Source organism: Prunus persica, chromosome G7, assembly GCF_000346465.2.
Source record: "Prunus persica cultivar Lovell chromosome G7, Prunus_persica_NCBIv2, whole genome shotgun sequence".
NCBI classification, from domain to species: domain Eukaryota; kingdom Viridiplantae; phylum Streptophyta; class Magnoliopsida; order Rosales; family Rosaceae; genus Prunus; species Prunus persica.
Genome location: NC_034015.1, coordinates 18,950,905 through 18,971,207, shown reverse-complemented (window position 1 = coordinate 18,971,207; position 20,303 = coordinate 18,950,905). Strand labels below are relative to the sequence as shown.

Sequence of the window (20,303 nt, the reverse complement as noted above, 5' to 3'; positions counted from 1 at the left end):
AAAGGTCAAGTGACTATTGCCACATTGAGCATTCTGTTTTGCTTGATGGTTTTTCAGTAAGAGAAGCCTTTCAGTGAGAAAGCAAAACATTTAAGGCCCCGTTTGGGATTGCTTTTTTTTTTTTGTTGCCAAAAATCTACTTCACTTTAAAGTTAAGCAGTTTAAGGTGTTTAGTAAAAATAAAATATCCCGATTATTTTAAAAACAGTGGCCTTTTGACATCAGCTTTTAAAAGCTGGCTATATGTTGCTTTTTAAAGCTGCTTTCAAAAGAAGCAGAGATGAGCATTTAATGAATTTTTTTAATTCCCAAAATACCATCATTCATTTTAAAAAATGATACTACCTCCACTTCCACATCCAACTCCACCACTTGCACCACCACATTCACTACTTCTACAACCACCGCCACCACATCCTCCTTCTCCTCATCCTCTGCCACCACCACCCCAACCATCACCTCCTCCACCACCTCCTCCACCACCTCCTCCTCCACCTCCACCTCCATCACCACCACCACCTCCAAAACCTCCACAACCATAGCCACCAACCCCACCACCATAACTACCACAACCACCAACTCCACATTTATCACCACCACCTCCACTCCATCACCACTACTACCACCACATGATTAGTACATAACACTTTTAACATCATGTCTATTTTAGTCATTATTCACAGTTACGATAATTTTATATTAAATTTTACCAAATGGTTTTGACACTGTCTTTTGTACTAACAACACTTTAAAAATATTGTTTACCAAACATGGAGCCGCTTTATTTGACAGCTAATTATTTTCAAAGCACAGTAGAAGCAACTTTTTTTAAAAAGTGATAGCAATCCCAAACTAAGCCTTAATCCTCTTGCTTTGAGCATTTCGATAGCATTTAAGATACGATTTATATGGTATTTTGTGAATGCGTGTCTAATATAGATATGGTAACATCAAGGCATCTCCCTAGTTAGTCTAGAAACATTCATTTAGGACAACTTCTGCATTCTTTCTAATCGATTCAACATTTTCCCTTATTCATGAACCGGAATGTTTACCCCTTTAGAGCGACTCTCATCAAGAAAATTCATTGCACTTGCAAGAGTTTGGTGTTAAACTCTTTTCTGTCAATATTATAGCACATTCTTATTCTGGTCAGGTCTCATTATTATTGATGACTATGATTATGTCAAGATTAATTGAATTGCAATTTAAACAGGCAGATAAGACTGTACGTTTGAAGATAAAATTATTGTCAAAATAATTGCATTTGTAAACCTTGCACATCCAAGTCATTTGCTAGCAACATCAAAGATTTGTGTAGAATTGATTTTCACTTCCAAACATGCCTGCCAATAATAACTCTCTTTCCAACGTGAGATTGATTTTCTATATCTGGAAACTACTTTTACACACACCTCATTTTGTACACTCTTTTTACGCAGGTTTTATTATTAAAACGCATAATTTTGTTATTGAAGTAATATTTGCCTCTATGGTGTGTTTATATTATAGAATTTTCCTTTTAAAAATATGATTAATTGCAAAAGAATATAAAGAATAAGTTATATATATTATATTTAACATGCTCTCTCCACCTGAGAAATGCCACCCAAGAGAGTGCAACTGTTCGGAACCCATGGAGCTGCCCAATAGGAGGCGCCCACATGTCAGGTAGACAAAATGGACGTTGGAGAGAGAAAAGTATAAAAATTGGTTGTAGAAGCCTGTTTTTGGAGGTCTCATATATTCTCATTCGTCCCCGGGGTTTTTGCTTCGTTGTCACTTGTCACAATCATCCAAATTTCTCAAGCCACAGAGAGAGAGAGAGAGAGAGAGAGAGAGAGAGAGAGAGAGAGAGGGAGCATGGAGAACCATACGCAGATGGAGAAGAACGAGGTGGGGCCCATGGCTATAGAGGCGGAGGAGGAGGCCGGAGAGGTGGGGTCCAGCTTGACCCTGGAGAGGGTGGCTGCAGCCAAGCAGTTCATAGAGAGCCACTACAAGGCTCAGATGAAGCACATCCAAGATCGTAAACAAAGGTATGAAAATCATTTCCTTTTGTTTATACTATTTCCAAGGATCTCTCTCTCGCCTTGCCCAGTTTTGGTTTCAATCTCTAGCTTTCCAGTCCTTGCAATCCCAGCTGGTGTATTTGTGATTTTCGTGATCAAATTTGGCTTTTTGTTTCTGGGTATTTAATGTTTTTTTGGTTTAGGAAAGAAAGCTTCGAATTTTGTAGGGAAATGAGGGTGCTTGGACATGCATTCCTTGAAAGAGTTGGAATTTATTTGGTGTATGGGAAATGGGGTTCATAAGGATATTCTAAATCAGTGTGCTCTTGGTTTTATGAGGTAAAGGGGAGTGCATTGTCGTAAGGAGAAGAGACCATTATAGTTTGTTAAGGAGTGGGATAGATTTTCCTTTTTTTAAAACTCATTTCGGATTTTGGTCTTTCGGAATGCGCATGCTTGCATGAACTGAAAGTATTATGGTTTAATTTATGTTTATCGCCAAGTCGAACTGTGTTTAGATTTTCTAAAGTTGGTCCTGATGTCGAGAAAATATAAACCTTCTAAGAAATATCAACCATAATAAATTTTTGAATGCTGAATGACATTTTCAAATTAGTAAAGAATTGCCTAGTGATGGTTATGAGTTATGAAGCTTCTTAGATATATTATCCGCAAATCTTAGTTGGAAAAGTATGTGGTTATTTGTTTGTTAATATTTTAACCACCTTAGAAGTAATGAATGGGGTGCAACTGTGAACAAAGCGAGAAAGTCATTAAGTGTACATATATGAGGCAGTTTTGAATTTTGAATATGTTTCTTGTTTTTTTCTATTTTTTAAGAGTTCAATAGTTGCTCATAGTTGTGATGTGCCTTCACAACTGGTAATTAAAGTAAAATTGGCAATGATTAGATCATAAAGGCTTTTGATCTTGATATGCGCCCTCACATGCTCACATGTTTTTACTGTTTCCAGGCGCTCAGTGCTGGAAAAGAAGTTGGCATCTGAACGTGTGCCAGAACAGGAACAGATCCATATGTTGAAGGATTTGGAGCGCACAGAGACTGAATATATGCGCCTTAAAAGGCACAAGATTTGTGTTGATGATTTTGACCTTCTGGCAATAATTGGGAGAGGGGCCTTTGGAGAGGTTAGAGATATGCATATTTTTTATAGTTTGCATAGGTGCTTGGTTTAAAAGATTATTATTTTCCCTCTTAAACATTCTATACAGAGAAAGTGAGTATAAGCTTATTTCAGCTACCTGTGAGTTGTTTATTGTTACAATACGCTGATCATTTCTAACACAAGTATGATGGTTATTTGTTTCCTTTTCTTTGTTGAAGTTTTTGTATATTCATTGGTTTATGTTTGATACTTCCTTGATTAAGAACCTTTATATAAAACTTTATAGGTTAGACTCTGTCGGGAGAAGAAATCTGGCAACATTTATGCCATGAAAAAGTTGAAGAAGTCAGAAATGCTCAGTAGGGGGCAGGTATTATATGATAGATTTAGAGTTGATATAAATTTTAACTTCTATTAAAGGTATTTTAAACGTGTGTGAATCTATGCACTCACTGGTTGTCTATCTGCAACGTAGGTTGAACATGTTAGAGCTGAAAGGAATTTGCTTGCAGAGGTTGCTAGTCACTGCATTGTGAAACTCTACTATTCCTTTCAAGATGCTGACTACTTGTATCTAATCATGGAGTATCTACCTGGTGGTGACATGATGACTTTGCTTATTAGAGAAGAGACTTTGACTGAAACTGTTGCAAGATTTTACATTGCCCAAAGTGTTATGGCTATAGAATCTATTCATAAACATAACTACATTCACAGGTTGGTTTATCCAGTTGTTTACAGGCTTGCCAACATATCAGAAGCTGGATTCTCTTGAACAGCATTATATTAATAATTGTACATCAGGAACATAATGTAACTCTTGCATTTGTTGCATCTATATTTTCAGAGACATAAAACCAGACAATCTTCTGTTAGACAAAAATGGTCACATGAAGCTCTCTGATTTTGGTCTTTGCAAGCCTCTTGACTGCTCAAATTTGTCATCCATAAACGAAAATGAAGTACTAGATGATGAGAACCTACATGAGACAATGGATATTGATGAATCCTTCCCAGAATCCAAAAATGGGAGGCGCTGGAAAAGCCCGCTTGAGCAACTTCAACATTGGCAAATAAACAGAAGAAAACTGGTATGAAAATGATATTTTCCTTTATCTTTTAATGTGGCATTTCACATCTCTTAGATTCTTAACTAATAAAGTGCAAGCAACAGATGTTTGCTATTTGTGTATTATGATAATTAACACTGCATGGATTTAAAGATAGATTATTTAATGTCACTCGGAGTCGTATATGTAATTATGTGTCCACGCTGTTACAAAAGTCACGTAGATCAAGATCAGAGAGGCTATATTAACCTTACCAGAAATGGTATATTTCTGAAATGACCTTCAGTACAGTAATTCATTTTAAATAAGGATATATAAAGCATGGTTCAGTAGAAAAAATGTATGGTTCTGTTTGAGGGACATCAGAGTACATAATCGTAGTTTTCACAACACAGCAGAAATTTACATTGTCTTTGTCATTTGATCAGTCAATTTCCTGGTTGAAGAGTTTAATGTTATGAATGCATTAAAGTTCTTGTGGTAGTGTGTTTTGGCAATTTCAAGGATATTGGTCCTAGAGACCTTTGTTTTTCTGATCATAGTCATATTACTTTGTTCCAATGATAGGCATTCTCAACAGTCGGAACTCCGGATTACATCGCTCCAGAAGTATTGTTGAAGAAAGGATATGGCATGGAGTGTGACTGGTAAGTCCATACAATTAATGCTTATCTGTTCGACATTGGCTTTTCTTTAAAAAAACCATTAGTATTGTAATTGTGTTTTTCAGTGAAGATCTTTGCAGTGTTATTGAATTGCTATAGTAGCTAAAATATGGTATGCTAAACTTCATTGTGAATTCTATTATCTTACCGAATTCCTTCCTGGTTGTAGGTGGTCACTTGGTGCAATAATGTATGAGATGCTTGTTGGTTATCCCCCATTTTACTCTGATGATCCAGTGACAACATGCAGAAAGGTTGATTTGCAATGAGTATATGTTTTGGTTATATTTTCTAATTGAAGTATGTGATATCTCATAGCTTTCGATTCATCTTCTTCTATGTTGTTGGGTTCCCACAATCATTAGATTGTAGTGAGATTAATTTCAACATAATTCTTCAGGTTGCTTTTGTCTCACCGTTTTTTTTTCTTTCTAGAAAGTTCTATGTATAAATTATTTTTGAAGCACTGACCTTTGCAAAATTGTACAATTCTTACGTGTCATGGCTACGGAAGAAGCTTTGAGTTGATTTCTTTAGGCAATTGTGATGTTATGTCTTACTAAAGTTTTATTATTAACCGAGAACACTCATGTATAACCTGACATGTGGAACAATCTATGCTAGATTGTACATTGGAAAAATCACTTAAAATTTCCAGTGGAAGCAAGGTTGACACCTGAAGCAAAGGATCTGATCAGTAGGTTCCTTTGTGATGTTGAAAATAGGCTTGGTAGAGCAGACCAAATTAAGGTATTTTAACTCTCTTTCAGATGACTTTTACCCTCATACTGTTACGCATTTTCTTAATCATATAAGTTTGTTTTAAATTTGTTCAGGCTCATCCTTGGTTCAAAGATATTGCTTGGGACAAACTTTATGAGGTGGAGGCAGCATTTAAACCAGAGGTCAATGGGGAACTCGATACTCAAAATTTTATGAAGTATGATGAGGTGAGGTGTTAAGCACACTCCTGTCTTCCTTTATTTATTGGTAGTGTGTGAAGTATTAGTTTGTTTTACCTTTGTGTCTTAAATTCAACTGTGCTCTAGGTGGATCCACCAGCAACAGGAAGAACAGGATCTGGACCAATGAGAAAGGTATGCTTTTCATAGCCGAAAGAGTACAAAGACTTAAAGTGGCATAATGTTAATTTATGATCTGGTGATGGCTATTCCCACGTAAAATCTTAAAAGGGTACATTTGGGATATTGGTTTAGTAAATCAAGATTTATGTCATACACATAGTATTTCATACTGTAGAAGGCATATTCATAATTCAATGGCCTATTCAAAGGTAAAATTTGGTAAAAAATTGGAAGGCAGGTTTGAACTCACTATAGATGGATTCCTATACAATAGTGGGGTCCTAGGTCATTGATGTTAATGGAACTTGGTCTTCTTAAATACTATTGATCATTTTTTTCTGATGCCATTATGCGATTCTTTTTCTTTAGATATTTTGGGTTTGTACTTTATACTAGTCCTCTAACTTTCTCTGCAGATGTTGTTGACTCCTAAAGATCTCAGTTTTGTTGGCTATACATACAAGAATTTTGAGGCTGTCAAAGGGTTACATCAATCTTCTGGTATGGGATGTCATTCTACCGAAGTACATTCTTGACTTTTCTCTTTTTCCTTTTGTTTTTCTTGATGCAACGCGCTACAAAGTTTTTATGTAATGAGCAACACCATTTACAATCTGCTAAATTTCCTTGATTATGTTCATTATTGTTGCCAATTTTTTTTTTTTCTCTTTTTAATTATTAATTCATTCAATGATTACAGATCTAAACAGGAGTGCATCACTGAACCGATCATCTATTGACTCTTCTCAAAGTAATGCATCTTGAACCGAACTTGCCTCATCAACTGTCATTTTCATGTTTAATATTGCCCTATGCTAATCAATTATGATCCTGTCCAGGTGATTCAGCACTGGACTACTCCACTAGGTATTCATGCAGTGACATGGAAGCTCAGGTGCTTGCTGCATCAGAGGATGTCATGTCAGAGTGACTCATAGCATCCAGTGTAACAGGCGGACAAGGCCCTTGTATGAACATGTTGGGTATGCCTGCTTGTTTTTGGGTCAGGTTTTGCCCCAGTCACCATGGTCAACACAGTTGACTGCTACATCTTGCAGAACTTCTTCTAAGTGTACAGAGTAATATTGAAGACACTTCAAGATGACCCGTGGATTGGTTCGTTTTGTAGGAGTAGTAGTAGAGATCTTGAAAGCTTTTGTATCCAAATGGGTGTGAGAATTTTGTCATGGTCCTGGCTACCCAGGTTGGCAAGCACAATATGCCTTCGCTTGTGGCAGTTTCCGGTCTTTCATCCTTTCTTGATTGTCTAGGAAATTATGGTGCTGTTTGTAAACAATGACCACCCTGAAGTTTGAGGATGTTCTTGGTTTTGAAAATTATAGTTAAACATCTTTTTCAACAACTGTCTGTCATTCCATGAACATCTTGATTGCAGCTGAGCGCAGTTTGGCTTCTCCATGTCTTTAAGAGACAGATATCTCATATTGGATACCATGAGCAATGTTATGGACAGTAATGTGCCCACACGCGTTGGTGACTGTCAGCCTAACCATAGAATCCGAAACATGACCACAATTCAAAAACACATGCAATGCAAACGCATGACATGGGATATATTATGGATAGCGCAAGGACAGTGACATTCAAAACACATCAACGCAGTTGTTTGTTTATTCTTTCTTACGTTGTATTTGGTTGTCGGATTGGGAGACAGACTTTAGTGACCGGGGGGGGGGGGGTTTCTTCTGTAACACATGTTTTCAAGTTTAGTGATTTCGAAGTTGAAAACTGGCCTTTGTTTGTTTACATAAATTTATGGAAAACAGTGTTCAAATATTTGGCATGGTTAAAAGTTTTTAAATAGGGCACTTTAGGTGAGCATTTTATGATATTACTATAATTATTATTGACGTGTGGATTTTCTATTTACCTTTTTTGTGCTTTCGATTTCCAACCCTCAGTTTTTATTTTATTTTCCTTTTTGGAGAAATTCAAACCTTCATTTTAAATTTTTGTGTGGTTCGTATCTGATTAGCCTAGGAGAGGTTCTGGACTCGAGAAATGTACAATGACAGTTTGTCTGATTTATGTGTTTAACAAATGTAGGACGATTGTTGCTATAAATGATTAAGTGCAACTGTAATATGTATATGCAATCACTTAAAAGTTATTATACATGTGTTAATACTTGAACACTAACCCGTATATTGAAAATCGGTAATAATTGTATGTGTTAAACTTGGAGCGATTTCATAACATCATGCTGGCATCTCACGTGATGTTACATCCGCACGCAATAATATTTCCATATCACGAAGTGTTAAAATCATCTAACTTTATAAGATAAGAAGACTTTATTTCCCAATCATAATTTCAAATTATACAAGTTGAACAATAGATTCAGATTTTAATGTTAATATAGGAATTAATCATACTTTCTGCCCACCATTTCCACTCTCCCATTGCTACAGGCAAATCTATAGCATGTGTGTGCAGCCTTAATTATGATATTTTTAATATTTATTTTCACAGAATAATATTTGTAAAAATTGTTCAATAATTGTCACTTCCCAAATTCATCCCATGTGCCTATACACCTACCTACAAAATCATACATGCATATATAAATTTACATACATACCATTCATTGAAAACTCTCTCTCAGTAGCTGTTTGAGCCGGCTCGACAATGTTCTTCCCAAAGTACCCCCACCCTCGACGCCAATTTTAATACATTGATAAAACGAAGCATGGGCATAACAGTAACTTCACTATATCCCATTCCATTGCCGATCAAAACACAGGGCTCTTCTTCGTCCTCCATGGCTTTGTACGAACCTTCGATTTCGAGCTCCGAACTTAAACAGAACCCTCGGAATATTCAATTCCTACCCTATCATTGAATCTCCAAATTAAAGAATCGCCCTTGCTTCACCATCAGTTAGACATCATTGTCCCCGATTGAAGGTATAGATTTGAATTTAAACTTCAATTTGATTAGATTTTGGTTGATTTAACTTCTACGTGCTTATTTAGGGTTTTTATTTTTGGCGTGTGATTGAAGGTTCGTAATGCTTCATTTCTCTAGGTTTTTCGTGGATTCAACTTCTAGGGTTTCCGTTTAATATCTGAGCTATTTTTCTTGTTTTAAGGTTTTTTGTATTATTTTTATTGATGAACTCAGATTAACAGAAAAACTTTAAATTTAGGAAGCAATAAAGTAAAAGATAAATAAAAATTTAAAGTAAACCAAATTTAATGTGACTATCTGTTTGGTAGGTGTAGCTTTTGTTGATTAGAATGGAGAATCCTGAGCAAAATAAAAATGTTGAAAAATAGTCTCATTCAGTAAAATTTTAGCTCGAAAGACCTTGAACTTAGGAGTCATACTATTACTTGGGTGAAACAGCTAGACCCACCTCCTCCCTCTAGAAAAAGAGCCAGGGAAAGAATTTTATTTCTAAAGAAGGAAAGATGATAAATGAAAAAAATGCATTTTGTAACTGTGCGGTGTCACTTTCGCAGCCTTCGATATAGCTGTGTTCATTGAATTATCTTAAGTCCTTTGTTTTAAAATGACAGTCAGTGTTGATATATTCTGCTATGCTCATGGTATGTTAATTGGGCCATTGTGTAGGTGTCTGTAATAGCATGTGTTGCTCCATTTAGTGTCATCATCCATCTTAGTTAGTTTTCATTGGTCAATGAACTGATATTGATATTTATTACTTAGGGAGATTCAACCAGAACTCAACAATGACATCTGTTACTTGTCAGCTTATCTGATTTTCCTAATCTAGTATTACTTTTTGGGTGTGTGAACGTTAGATCTGTGTAGTGTTCTTATCCTTAATGAACAGTAGTAGTAAATTGTAGAAGTAGCAGGATAGACCGGGGGGAGGAGATTGTACCAAAGGAGACTTGTTTGACCGGGTGTTTGGTTACTGTAAATTGTGCATATTTGAAGTGGAAATATTTTCTATTAACTGTGAGCTTATCAGATTTTCCTAATCCAGTTTTGACTTTTGCGTGTGTAAGTGTTTGATCCCCTTCCAAAAAGTTAATGCTTAAATCCAGGTAGTCGTAATTATATTTGTTATATATGCAACATGCCATTCATTGTGCCTCGATCTTAATTTAATATCAATGTGATTATCGTAATAGTGCTAACATTAATAGAGAACTATAATGCTGCTTATATTTCTGATTTCTGTGCATGATGCTCATATAGCATGCACATCATTTGCATTTATTTATGAGGGTCACATGGTTTCTGGGTTGTAATGCTACATAGTATATGTATTCGGGAGTGTGTTGATAATATCTCTCATGGAGTGCTTCACCCATTCTCTTTTATGGATATAATAAGATGCAGCATCTATTGCAAAGGTTAATTTATTTCCTTCTTTATCCTTTCGGATAGGGGAGTTCATGAGATTATTTGAATCTTAGGTTCGTAATTTTGTGAACCATTACTCTGAATCTGAATGGCTTATGCATAATTTTTATGAACCAATACCCTTACTCAAAATCTAAATGGATGTTGCCAATTTATTTTACCTTTGAATAAGGAATCCATAATTTATGTGCTGTATGGTTTATGCATCTCAGTCCAATTTCTTGTTTACACGTTTTCGCATCTGGCTTTTCGTGATATGTATCCAATAATTTTCTCTGATCTCAAAAAATGGCTACCCATCTCATCATAATGGAAAACTTGATTATTAATTTTGAAAAAAAACAAACAAGGATTTTGCTTCTTGTATCATGATCCTTATCTGTTTCAGGTGCACTGCCCAGTCATTGTTCTTTAGAGTTTGGGCTTTATGCGCTGTTGTGCCCATCTTTGTCATGCACCTCTGTATTTTCTGGCTTTTTGACCCGGAGAATGTGTGGAAACTGATGCAATGGCAACTTCTAGCAAGTTTGATCTCTCATCTGGTAGCCCGGATAGACCATTATACAACAGTGGGCAGCGAGGATCCCACATAGCTGCTCCATTGGACAGATCTGGTAGCTTTCGCGAGAGCATGGAAAATCCAATTTTATCTTCACTTCCAAACATGTCAAGAAGCACGTCTCTAATAACACACGGAGATGTAACAAACTTCTTCCATTGCTTGCGCTTTGATCCAAAATTGGTGGCTTCAGAGTACAAGTCTAATCGACAAGGGGACTTGAGAAGACTTGTGAGTGTTGCTCTTAGCATTTCACCTGATGAATCTCCATCTGGTTCTGTAAAAGGAAAACCATCTCCAATACCAGAGGATATAAAACGAGTCAAAGCTGGTCTGCGTGACAGCTCTGTTAAGGCTAGGTAGTTTCCTGTATATTTTGCATTTTGGTTTGTAGTTGTGAATTGTAAGTTGTAATTACTCCATAACATTGAATCATTTTACAGGGAACGTGTAAAAACATTCACTGAAGCCTTATCCGTATTCAACAAGGTTTTCCCAAGCGTACCATCAAAGAAGAGATCAAGAACAGAAGTTTTTTCTAATGAACGGTCTAGTGTGGTGTTATCGAGTGATAGGTCATCAATCCTGGGGCCAAAGATGGGTAAGATTGGTATTCAGAGTCATGCTGTCACAGGTGGTTTTGAACTTGAGCAGCAAAAGTCAGAAGAAAGGACCAAGAACTCTGTCCCAAACAAACGCACTCGTACTTCTTTGGTGGATGTGAGGGTCTGTGTCTTGGAAAATTTTCTACTACATTTGCCTTTTTCACTCATATTTTCTATATTGTGCTCCTTTCTTGAGTACTGGCTATGAATATCTTGTTTAAAATTAACTTACAGGAACTACTTTAGTTGTAATTGTGGTTAAACTACGTTTTGTCTAAAGCTGCTTTAGAAAATCACTCTATGCTGTTATGGTTATTCTATTTTAGTACCTGTTTTATGGGCGTATACAAATACCTCACTTTGATCTAATTGGATCCTTCTTCCACTTAGATATCCCTTTTCAAATGTCTTGAATGCGAACATTTTGTTCACCTGAGTGAGTGTGGGATATGGTACTCATGTAGTTTAATGTTTATGCGTATTATTAGGTTTACAATGCACCCTTTTTTTGTTTTGTTTTTGTTTTTAGTTATGATGCATACGTGACTGCATATAATTATGAAAGTATGTATACTTGCTTCATACTGTTCTATTGTTCTCGAGCTGTGGATTGGTTAAATTTGTCTTTTGTGCTTTAAGCCATGTGCATTCCGCCTGCTAATCCATGAAGGGTAGATTGATAATGTCTCTAGTTATCTTCAGGTTGGCACCATTGATATTTTCTGCATTATTACTCCTTTAAGGGAAGACTGACTTAACTATGATAATTGTAGATGGATGTGAGGAGTAATGCTCTTGTCCGGCCATCTGGGGCAGTAGACAGGGATAGGGAAGTGCTGCGGCTTGCAAGTAGTGGTGCGGTTCAGGGTGAGGATCGGAATTTATCTATCGGTGTTGATGGTTGGGAAAAGTCAAAAATGAAGAAAAAACGTTCTGGGATAAAGCCAGATGCTTCTCCAAGTATGGTATCCGGTAAACCAATTGATGGCTTCCGTGAAACTAAACAGGGAATGCAGCAAAGGCCTGTGAGTGATGCCCGTTCAAGGTTAAATAGTGACTCCCATGGGTTCAGGTATGGCTTCTTAAAGTGCAACTGTACATGCATCTTCATATAAGGACAGTCTGAACCATGATATATAGAATCTTAACAAATGTATCCATTCACGGTTGAGGTGAATTAGATCACCATTTTGCAGAATGTAAATTTTTATTTCTAAAAGGAACTTAGGAACACGTAGCCCTTTCAGGTCAATTTACTGGTACAGAAGTCCCGGCGAACTGTTCAATGTTAACATGCTTATTATTTATATACTTCTACCGAGGATCCATAAGGGATGTGGTAATTGTTTAAACCTTTATGCAAGTTGTTGTTTGTCACCATTTATCTTCAGTTTTGTATTGGAATTGCACATCTTATTCTGGAATTTTAAAAGGACCAAGGTTGTATTGTATCCATCTGAGGGCATCGTTAATTTGAGGTTTAATTGCACATTTATGTTTTGATTTTTCTCTTTGTGTATATGGATTTTGATGATAAGAGATAAATTGTAGAAATCAACTACTTCACATACTTTCAAAAGTTTTAAAATGAGTTCAAAGAATCAGGCAAAAGAATGACACCTATTTATATGGTTAAGTTGTTTGGTCTTTTCCCTATAGGTATACCGGCATACTATTTTTTTCTGTCTATTTCCATTTGGTGTTGTATTGTCCTATTATTTAAGGAAAACATGTTAATTATTTTGGTCAGATAAGGAAAACATGTTAGTGATTGAGAATATCATAATTCCCTGAAGCCTAAGAAGGCATATCTAGAAATTATTGAAAAATCATGCCTTTTATAATATAATTAGCAACTAAGACTTTGGTACTTGTAATTTTTTCATCTGATGATAAAAAGGCAATATGCTTGATGTAACAATTGCCCTAAAGGATATCTGTACCAGTAGTGATTGATTAAAACATTTGCAGTTATTGAGTAGAATCAATCTCATGGATGGAATTGGAATGCATAAGACAGGACTTTCTTTTAGGCTTTCACCTCATAGTACAGATAGTGAAAGGTTTTTCACATAATATGAATACTTTCTTACGATGGGTGATCGAAGGGCCACTCTTCTTGTTTTTGTTTTTCTTTCATTAAACTATGCTTCTTGTTGACATGTTATTTCATTGAACTTTTGAAATAATCACTTAGGAAACATTTTTCAGATTTGTTTTTTGTTTGTTTGTTTGTTTGTTATTAATCGTCATCTGTGATACTTGAGAGGTAATGTTGATGTCTTATATGTTTATAGGCCAGGAGTTACTAATGGAGCTGTTGGAGGTGGAAAGTCTGACGGAATCTCACAATTCCGTTCATCCATCCCTAAGACTGAACCAGACAACACTTCCCTTATCAATGATAAGAGAGATCACCCTATTGGTACAGATAAGGAAAGGGTGAACCACAGAGCTGTTAATAAGTAAGCATAGCATCCATAACATTTTCTTATGTGCTTATCTTTTAGAGTGGTGTTCGACTGCTTGTTAGGGCTGCTATCTGGGTTCTATTGTTAGCCTCTTTATCACTTGCTCCTTCTATTTATTTACTAATTTGGTCTTTATTTATTTATGAAACTTTGTATTGATTTCTCCCTCTTTATACTGTATGTCTTTCAGGGCAAGTGTTCGTGATGATTTTAATTCAGCTAGTCCTACCTCAAGCACAAAGATAAATGCTTCTGTTCGGGCTCCACGATCAGGCTCAGGTGTTGTACCCAAGTTGTCTCCGGTTGTTCATCGAGCAACTGTTGCTAATGATTGGGACATTTCTCATTGTACAAGCAAGCCCCCTGCTGCTGTTGGAGCTAACAATCGCAAACGCATGGCATCAGCACGATCTTCATCTCCACCTGTTGCCCAGTGGGCTGGCCAAAGACCACAGAAGATCTCCCGCACTGCGAGACGATCAAATTTTGTTCCTATTGTCTCAAGTAACGAGGAAACCCCTACTATGGATAGTGCATCTGATATTACTGGTAGTGACATCGGGATGGGATTTGCCAAACGCCTACCAGGAAGTTCTCCTCAGCAGGTTAAGTTAAAAGCCGAACCTTTGTCTTCAGCTGCACTATCGGAGAGTGAGGAGTCAGGAGTTGCGGAGATTAAATCCAGAGATAAAGGCAAAAAGACTGATGAGATAGATGAGAAAGCTGGACAGAATGTTCAAAAGGTGTCCCCTCTGGTCCTGCCATCAAGAAAGAATAAGCTGGTTACTGGGGAAGACCTTGGAGATGGTGTTCGGAGGCAAGGGAGGACAGGGAGAGGTTTTACTTCCACAAGGTCTCTCATGCCAATGACGGTTGAGAAGATTGGAAATGTTGGAACAGCAAAACAGCTAAGAAGTTCCAGACTTGGTTTTGACAAAAGTGAAAGGTTTAATATATTGTACCTGTGTATATTTTTCTGGCTGTCCAATAAGTATGCTATTTATTTTGTAGCCTAAAAATATTTTTACTTGGATTGACTCTCATATTTTATTGTAATTTGTTACACAGCAAGGCAGGTCGACCGCCAACTAGGAGACTTTCTGATCGAAAGGCCTATACACGTCAAAAGCATACAGCAATCAATGCAGCAGCAGATTTTCTCGGTACTTTTATTGAGGAATAATTTCTTGAATTGATTTTCTATTTTAGTATAGTGTTTTTTGTTCTCTATTCACTCTTGTTTTAATTTTCTAAGTTGGGTCAGATGACGGACATGAAGAGTTATTGGCTGCTGCAAACGCTGTCGTTAATTCTGGTGACTTTCTCATTAAAGATTTTTGTTTTTATCTTATTCCAATATATATTTTGTTGTGGAATTTAAAGTTTTATTATTGCTACAGCTCGGTCCTTCTCAAGCTCATTTTGGAGGCAAATGGAGCCATTTTTTGGTTTTTTATCTGATGCGGACACAGCTTACCTAAAGCAACAGGTGACAGCTTGCTTTAATTAAGGGGGCGAAGGAATAGAAGCTATTATTTTCTTAATAATTGATGTTGATAAATACTTTCTTGTCCCCAAAATGTTTTACTTGGTATGCATATTTAGGAGTCAGCTATGCCTCTGTCTCTCCTGTGTATAGTTATGTATTCTAATTTTCTATTGATTTGTCAGGGAAACATCGAATCTAATGTGATGACTCAAGCCCAAGTTCCTTCTAGTATAGATTGTAGCGCTACTGTCACTAATGGGCTTAGGTTGATTGGATGTGAACCAAAGAGTGGAGAATTTCGTCCAGAACATTTAGTACCAGGAGCTGGGGATCGTGTTGCAATTCCCCTCTGTCAGAGACTCCTAGCAGCTGTAATTCTAGAGGAGGATTTCAGCAGTGGAAATGACGACCTCACATTTGATGCAGATGGGGTTGAATTTGATATAGATGCAGAGGTGGAATCAAATGGTTTGAGTTATCAATCACAAGATAACTTTCAGTTTGCTGGGCATGCTGCTTTTAATGGTTTTAGGATTACTGGGAGGCCGGAATATGATGAGCCTGAAGGCACACACAAAGCAATCAGTTCGAACTTCAGTCATTCGCAAAACGGTTTTCTTTCAGACCAAGTATCAATATCTGGATTGGCCTGTTCAGAATCTCAGTATGCTAACATGCACATAAATGAAAAACTTCTCCTGGAGGTCAATAGTATTGGAATTTTTCCAGAGCTAGAGGTTGGTTTACTTTCCATAATATCTCTCATTTCCCTTCTATCAAGTGTTTCGTTTCATAAGAAGCTTTTTCCTTTGAAGCTTTGTCCTTCCAATATTTCAAAGTTATATATTTTATCCTTTCATAATATGGACTGCTGTTAATTATATATATATATATTTTTTGCATGATCTTTGTTAAGCCTGATATGACACAGACTGGGGATGAAGGAATCAATGAAGAAATTAGGAAATTAGAGGAGAAGTATCATGAACAGGTATTTTTATAAAGAATTACTCTGCCTTAGTTTCTACTAACTTTTATTGGATTCTTTTTCATCTTCTTACTGCTGCATCAGAACATTCTGTGGAATGGATATGCATGTTTGTCCATCTTAGGCCAGTTGACTTGGATAGGAACTTTAAATAAGTAATCATTTGGATGTACGAGAACAGTTATTAGTTACTGTGCTTTTAATTTTCTATTGAACTTTGTTCTTGAGGCTTCCATTTAATGGTTGTCTTTTTGATTTAATAGGTCTCCAACAAGAAAGGCTTTCTGGATAGACTGTTGAGGTCTGCCTCGGTAACAGAGGAATTCCGAGAAAAGTAATTGATCCTTTATCCTGTGATTATTTTGCTTAATCTTCTGTGCATCATTATGTAACTAATCGATTTTTGTTTTGTATAGGGAGCTTGAACAGCGTGCCCTTGACAAACTAGTTGGAATGGCTTATGAAAAGTATATGGTAATCTCTTTAACCTTAAATACGTCTCCATTGTGTTACTTTGCTCTTTATTCAATTATTCCATGTAAGGTTTCAGGATGCAAATATAGGTATGATAACTAAAGGGCTTGAGCTGCAATGCATAAATGATCTAGAATAAATCGATAGAAATAAAGACCAATGATAGACCTTGGTTCTGGTCAGAGGTCTTACTTGCTGTGTTGTACTCTTGCTAAGTTTTGTATGTGGCTCTAATTTATTTGGGATACTACTGACTGGGTGAGGTATTCCGAGCATTCTGTCATCATCCTTTAATGTCGCCTAGCCTTTGTTCTGGAGGGTGCCTTCTGATAGCTTTATGAAAAGATAATCAGTCAAGCAACCCACTTCATGAGATGGTCACTGGGGGTTTGTAAATGCAATGCTTGCATGCAGAAAAGGTCTGCATCTTTTGTATGCAAAAAAACACCTCAATAAAATGAAATTTTAGAACCTGATTTCATTGGAATGGATTTCAGTTCCAAAGTTATTTAATAGCATGCCATCTGGTTAATCTTTTTGGCTCTTGAAATGCTGTTTTTGTGTGTGTTTGTATTTTGTTATGTTATTGTTGCGTTTCTTTTTCTAGATTGTGTTACACTCTTATGTTAATAATACATTTTTTTTTATAATTGTCAATTTGGATATGCAAATTATTCTTAAAAAATTGAATCCTCGGTTGCCTCCATTGGTCTAACATTGAGGCTGTTTACTCAAGTGTTTCAAATACTGCTGGTGTTCTGCTTTTGACAATAGACTTGCATTGATGGTGGCTGAATTTAATACAAACATTGTTTGACAGAGTTGTTGGGGTCCTAATGCCACTGGTGGGAAGAGTACCAGTAACAAAATGGCCAAGCAAGCTGCCTTAGCATTTGTTAAGCGGACATTAGAGCGATGTCGAAAATTTGAAGATACAGAGAAAAGCTGTTTCAGTGAACCCTCATATAGGGATATACTTCTTTCTGGGTTTTCCAACATTAATGGCATGCGACAATCAGAGGCTATTGCAGAGGGTGAATCCACCAAACCATACGCGTCCAAAGTTCCAGGTATTTCTTTTTATGCCTCTGAATAAAATATTGGGAATGTGCTTTCTGTTCCATATATCTTCCTATGCGTGTTCTTTTACTGATTGTGTAATCAATTTCATAAAGGCACAAAGGAATTTGCAGTCTGGATATTTTCTTCCTCTTCTTTGTGATTTTCCTTTGTTCAAATATTTTTTTCGTCTCTTCTGCAGCTTCCGTGGGTTCCCAGCAAAGCCATTCACAGTTTAGTCAGAATGCTGATAATCATAATGTCATATCTTCGGATGTGCTTCCACCTTTAAATCACCTGTCTGAACAAGCTATTGGTAGAGAAGAGACGTGGTCAAACAGGGTGAAGAAGAGGGAATTGTCACTTGATGATGTAGGTAGTAATATTGGAACTTCAAATGTCCCGTCGGGTATTGGAAGTTCTCTATCTAGCAGTGCAAAAGGAAAGAGGAGTGAGAGGGATAGAGATGGAAAGGGGCACAACAGGGAGGTGTTACCTAGAAATGGAACTCCAAAAATTGGTCGGCCAGCATTATCTAATGTAAAGGGGGAAAGGAAAACAAAAACTAAGCCTAAGCAGAAAACAACTCAACTATCTATTTCAGTAAATGGCCTTCTTGGTAAGATGTCGGAGCAACCCAAACCAGCATTGCCTTCTGTATCAAAATCAGGTGAAATGACTACCAGCGGCAATACCAAAGAGAAGGATGAGTATGCGTTGGATGCAATTGATGACCCAGAGTCCATTGACTTGTCTCACCTGCAATTACCGGGAATGGATGTATTAGGTGTCCCTGATGATATTGATGGCCAAGGGCAGGATTTGGGTTCGTGGTTGAATATTGATGATGACAGTTTACAAGATCAAGATTTCATGGGTCTTGAAATTCCAATGGATGACCTCTCAGACTTAAATATGATGGTTTGAAGTTGCTTCTCTGTATAGTCTTGTTCATTATACTATTGACTAATGAAACAAAATTGCTGTTTCAAGAAATGACCAGTGATAAGAATAGTCATTTGACTATCCAGTTCCAGCTACATGCATAGTCATTTGGCTTTTGGTCCACAGTTAGGTTATATAGATTCTTTTGTAGGCTCCTGCACAAGTTGAATTTTGAGTGAACCTTTCGGATGTTTTGGATTTTGCTCCTGTATTAAGTTGGTGACTTTGACTGTAAAGATCTTTTTTGTTCAAGGCACTAGTTAGTATGGTTTAGTTATTATATCTTAGCAAACACTGTATCCTCCCTGTAGCTGTTACAAATCAGAGAACGATGTCCTCTTGTACATACATTTTATTATTTCTAATAAAATCAGCTCTTAATTCAATGTGTTATCCTCTAGCTGGCAAACTCATTATTAGAAGTTTCGCCTTCTCTTTGTCTATTGGTTTATGATTCTTCTACAGAGATCTTCAGCCTACTGCTAAATATGAAGTAGTGAATGCAATTACGTTGGTACACATCCAGGCATGTGACCGCCTGAGGTTTTTGTCCTCTCAAATTCAACTTCCGGCGGACCTTTTACTTTTGGTGTGTATATTGGTAAGGCTTACTGATAGTTAAAATTTATTTCCCCATTTTTGTTCTGCTACTAGTCATACATCATTTTCTGTAGATTTCAATTGAGTGGGACTTAGTCCATTTTTTTGACAGGATATACCTTACCTCGAAAGAATGGCTTATACGTCATCTCTAAGTGCTTCTTTGTGGACCTTGATTTCAAACGGTTAAGGTATGTCATTATTCCTAAGCCTATAGCTACTCACCAACCTTGTTCTGAATTTCTTTTGAACCTTGATTTGAGTTTGCAAGAAACCCTTGGTTCTATGCTTTTACCTGGCATTGGTGCTCATTCGAGGTTTATTACTTTTTTACATCAAGTTTGATGCTTAGCTCACTCCTCCAGGCTTGACTTGTGTCTTGTGCCTCACTTGACGCTGGTTTTATTTGGTATGAAACTTGAAATTGTGTTATACCCTTTTTTAGTTGATGCCCTATATATTTGATTATTTTCAGTGCATTTAAGACTTCAAAACCCACGTTTACTTTTTTTCTTTTTTCTTTTTTCAGAATAATTTTACTTGAGATTAAGGACTTATCTCACAAGCTTCTATTTACTTGTCTCCCGATGTTGCTTTTTTCAATCTTCTCTTTTTCATTAGTAATAGTGTTTGAAGAGGAATACCAGAACTTTCAAGGACATTGTACACTTTCTATTGTAGTCCCAGTGTTGATGAATGCTCTATTTCCTGAATTGTATTAACTAGTTGCCTTAGTTATGCAAGCTTCTCCCATATAATCATCAGGATTATCATAAATATGTAAAGTAAGGCGCA

General features: G+C 36.7%; 2 protein-coding genes across 6 annotated transcripts; both read left to right on the top strand.

Moving 5' to 3' along the window:
• On the top strand, positions 1,633-7,320 carry LOC18771685 (serine/threonine-protein kinase tricorner). The gene is made up of 13 exons (XM_007204051.2): positions 1,633-2,039; positions 2,987-3,161; positions 3,426-3,509; positions 3,615-3,856; positions 3,987-4,230; positions 4,777-4,856; positions 5,044-5,128; positions 5,499-5,624; positions 5,711-5,824; positions 5,924-5,971; positions 6,376-6,460; positions 6,660-6,710; positions 6,799-7,320. The coding sequence occupies exons 1-13, from the start codon at positions 1,864-1,866 to the stop codon at positions 6,888-6,890; spliced, it is 1,602 nt and encodes a 533-aa protein (XP_007204113.2). The 5' UTR covers positions 1,633-1,863; the 3' UTR covers positions 6,891-7,320.
• LOC18769101 lies at positions 8,577-19,301 on the top strand. Of its 5 annotated transcripts, none has more exons than XM_007204616.2 (15): positions 8,577-8,886; positions 10,707-11,236; positions 11,321-11,603; positions 12,256-12,554; positions 13,780-13,947; positions 14,144-14,899; positions 15,022-15,116; positions 15,209-15,268; positions 15,354-15,442; positions 15,625-16,179; positions 16,359-16,433; positions 16,694-16,764; positions 16,847-16,904; positions 17,725-17,974; positions 18,166-19,301. In XM_007204616.2, the coding sequence occupies exons 2-15, from the start codon at positions 10,827-10,829 to the stop codon at positions 18,888-18,890; spliced, it is 3,894 nt and encodes a 1,297-aa protein (XP_007204678.1). In that variant the 5' UTR covers positions 8,577-8,886; positions 10,707-10,826; the 3' UTR covers positions 18,891-19,301. The 5 variants fall into 5 exon arrangements, with proteins under 5 accessions (XP_007204678.1, XP_020423785.1, XP_020423787.1 ...); XM_020568196.1 differs by having other exon boundaries at positions 8,612-8,886; positions 10,720-11,236; XM_020568198.1 differs by having other exon boundaries at positions 8,612-8,886; positions 11,321-11,597.

Excerpts from the sequence above, each read along its gene's own strand:
- LOC18771685 (XM_007204051.2), top strand. The coding sequence starts at position 1,864 with ATGGAGAACCATACGCAGATGGAGAAGAACGAGGTGGGGCCCATGGCT. Across the intron at positions 4,231-4,776 it reads AAATAAACAGAAGAAAACTG|GCATTCTCAACAGTCGGAAC; the intron begins GTATGAAAATGA and ends TTCCAATGATAG. Across the intron at positions 5,625-5,710 it reads GTAGAGCAGACCAAATTAAG|GCTCATCCTTGGTTCAAAGA; the intron begins GTATTTTAACTC and ends AAATTTGTTCAG.
- LOC18769101 (XM_007204616.2), top strand. The coding sequence starts at position 10,827 with ATGGCAACTTCTAGCAAGTTTGATCTCTCATCTGGTAGCCCGGATAGA. Across the intron at positions 15,269-15,353 it reads AAACGCTGTCGTTAATTCTG|CTCGGTCCTTCTCAAGCTCA; the intron begins GTGACTTTCTCA and ends TTATTGCTACAG. Across the intron at positions 16,180-16,358 it reads GAATTTTTCCAGAGCTAGAG|CCTGATATGACACAGACTGG; the intron begins GTTGGTTTACTT and ends ATCTTTGTTAAG.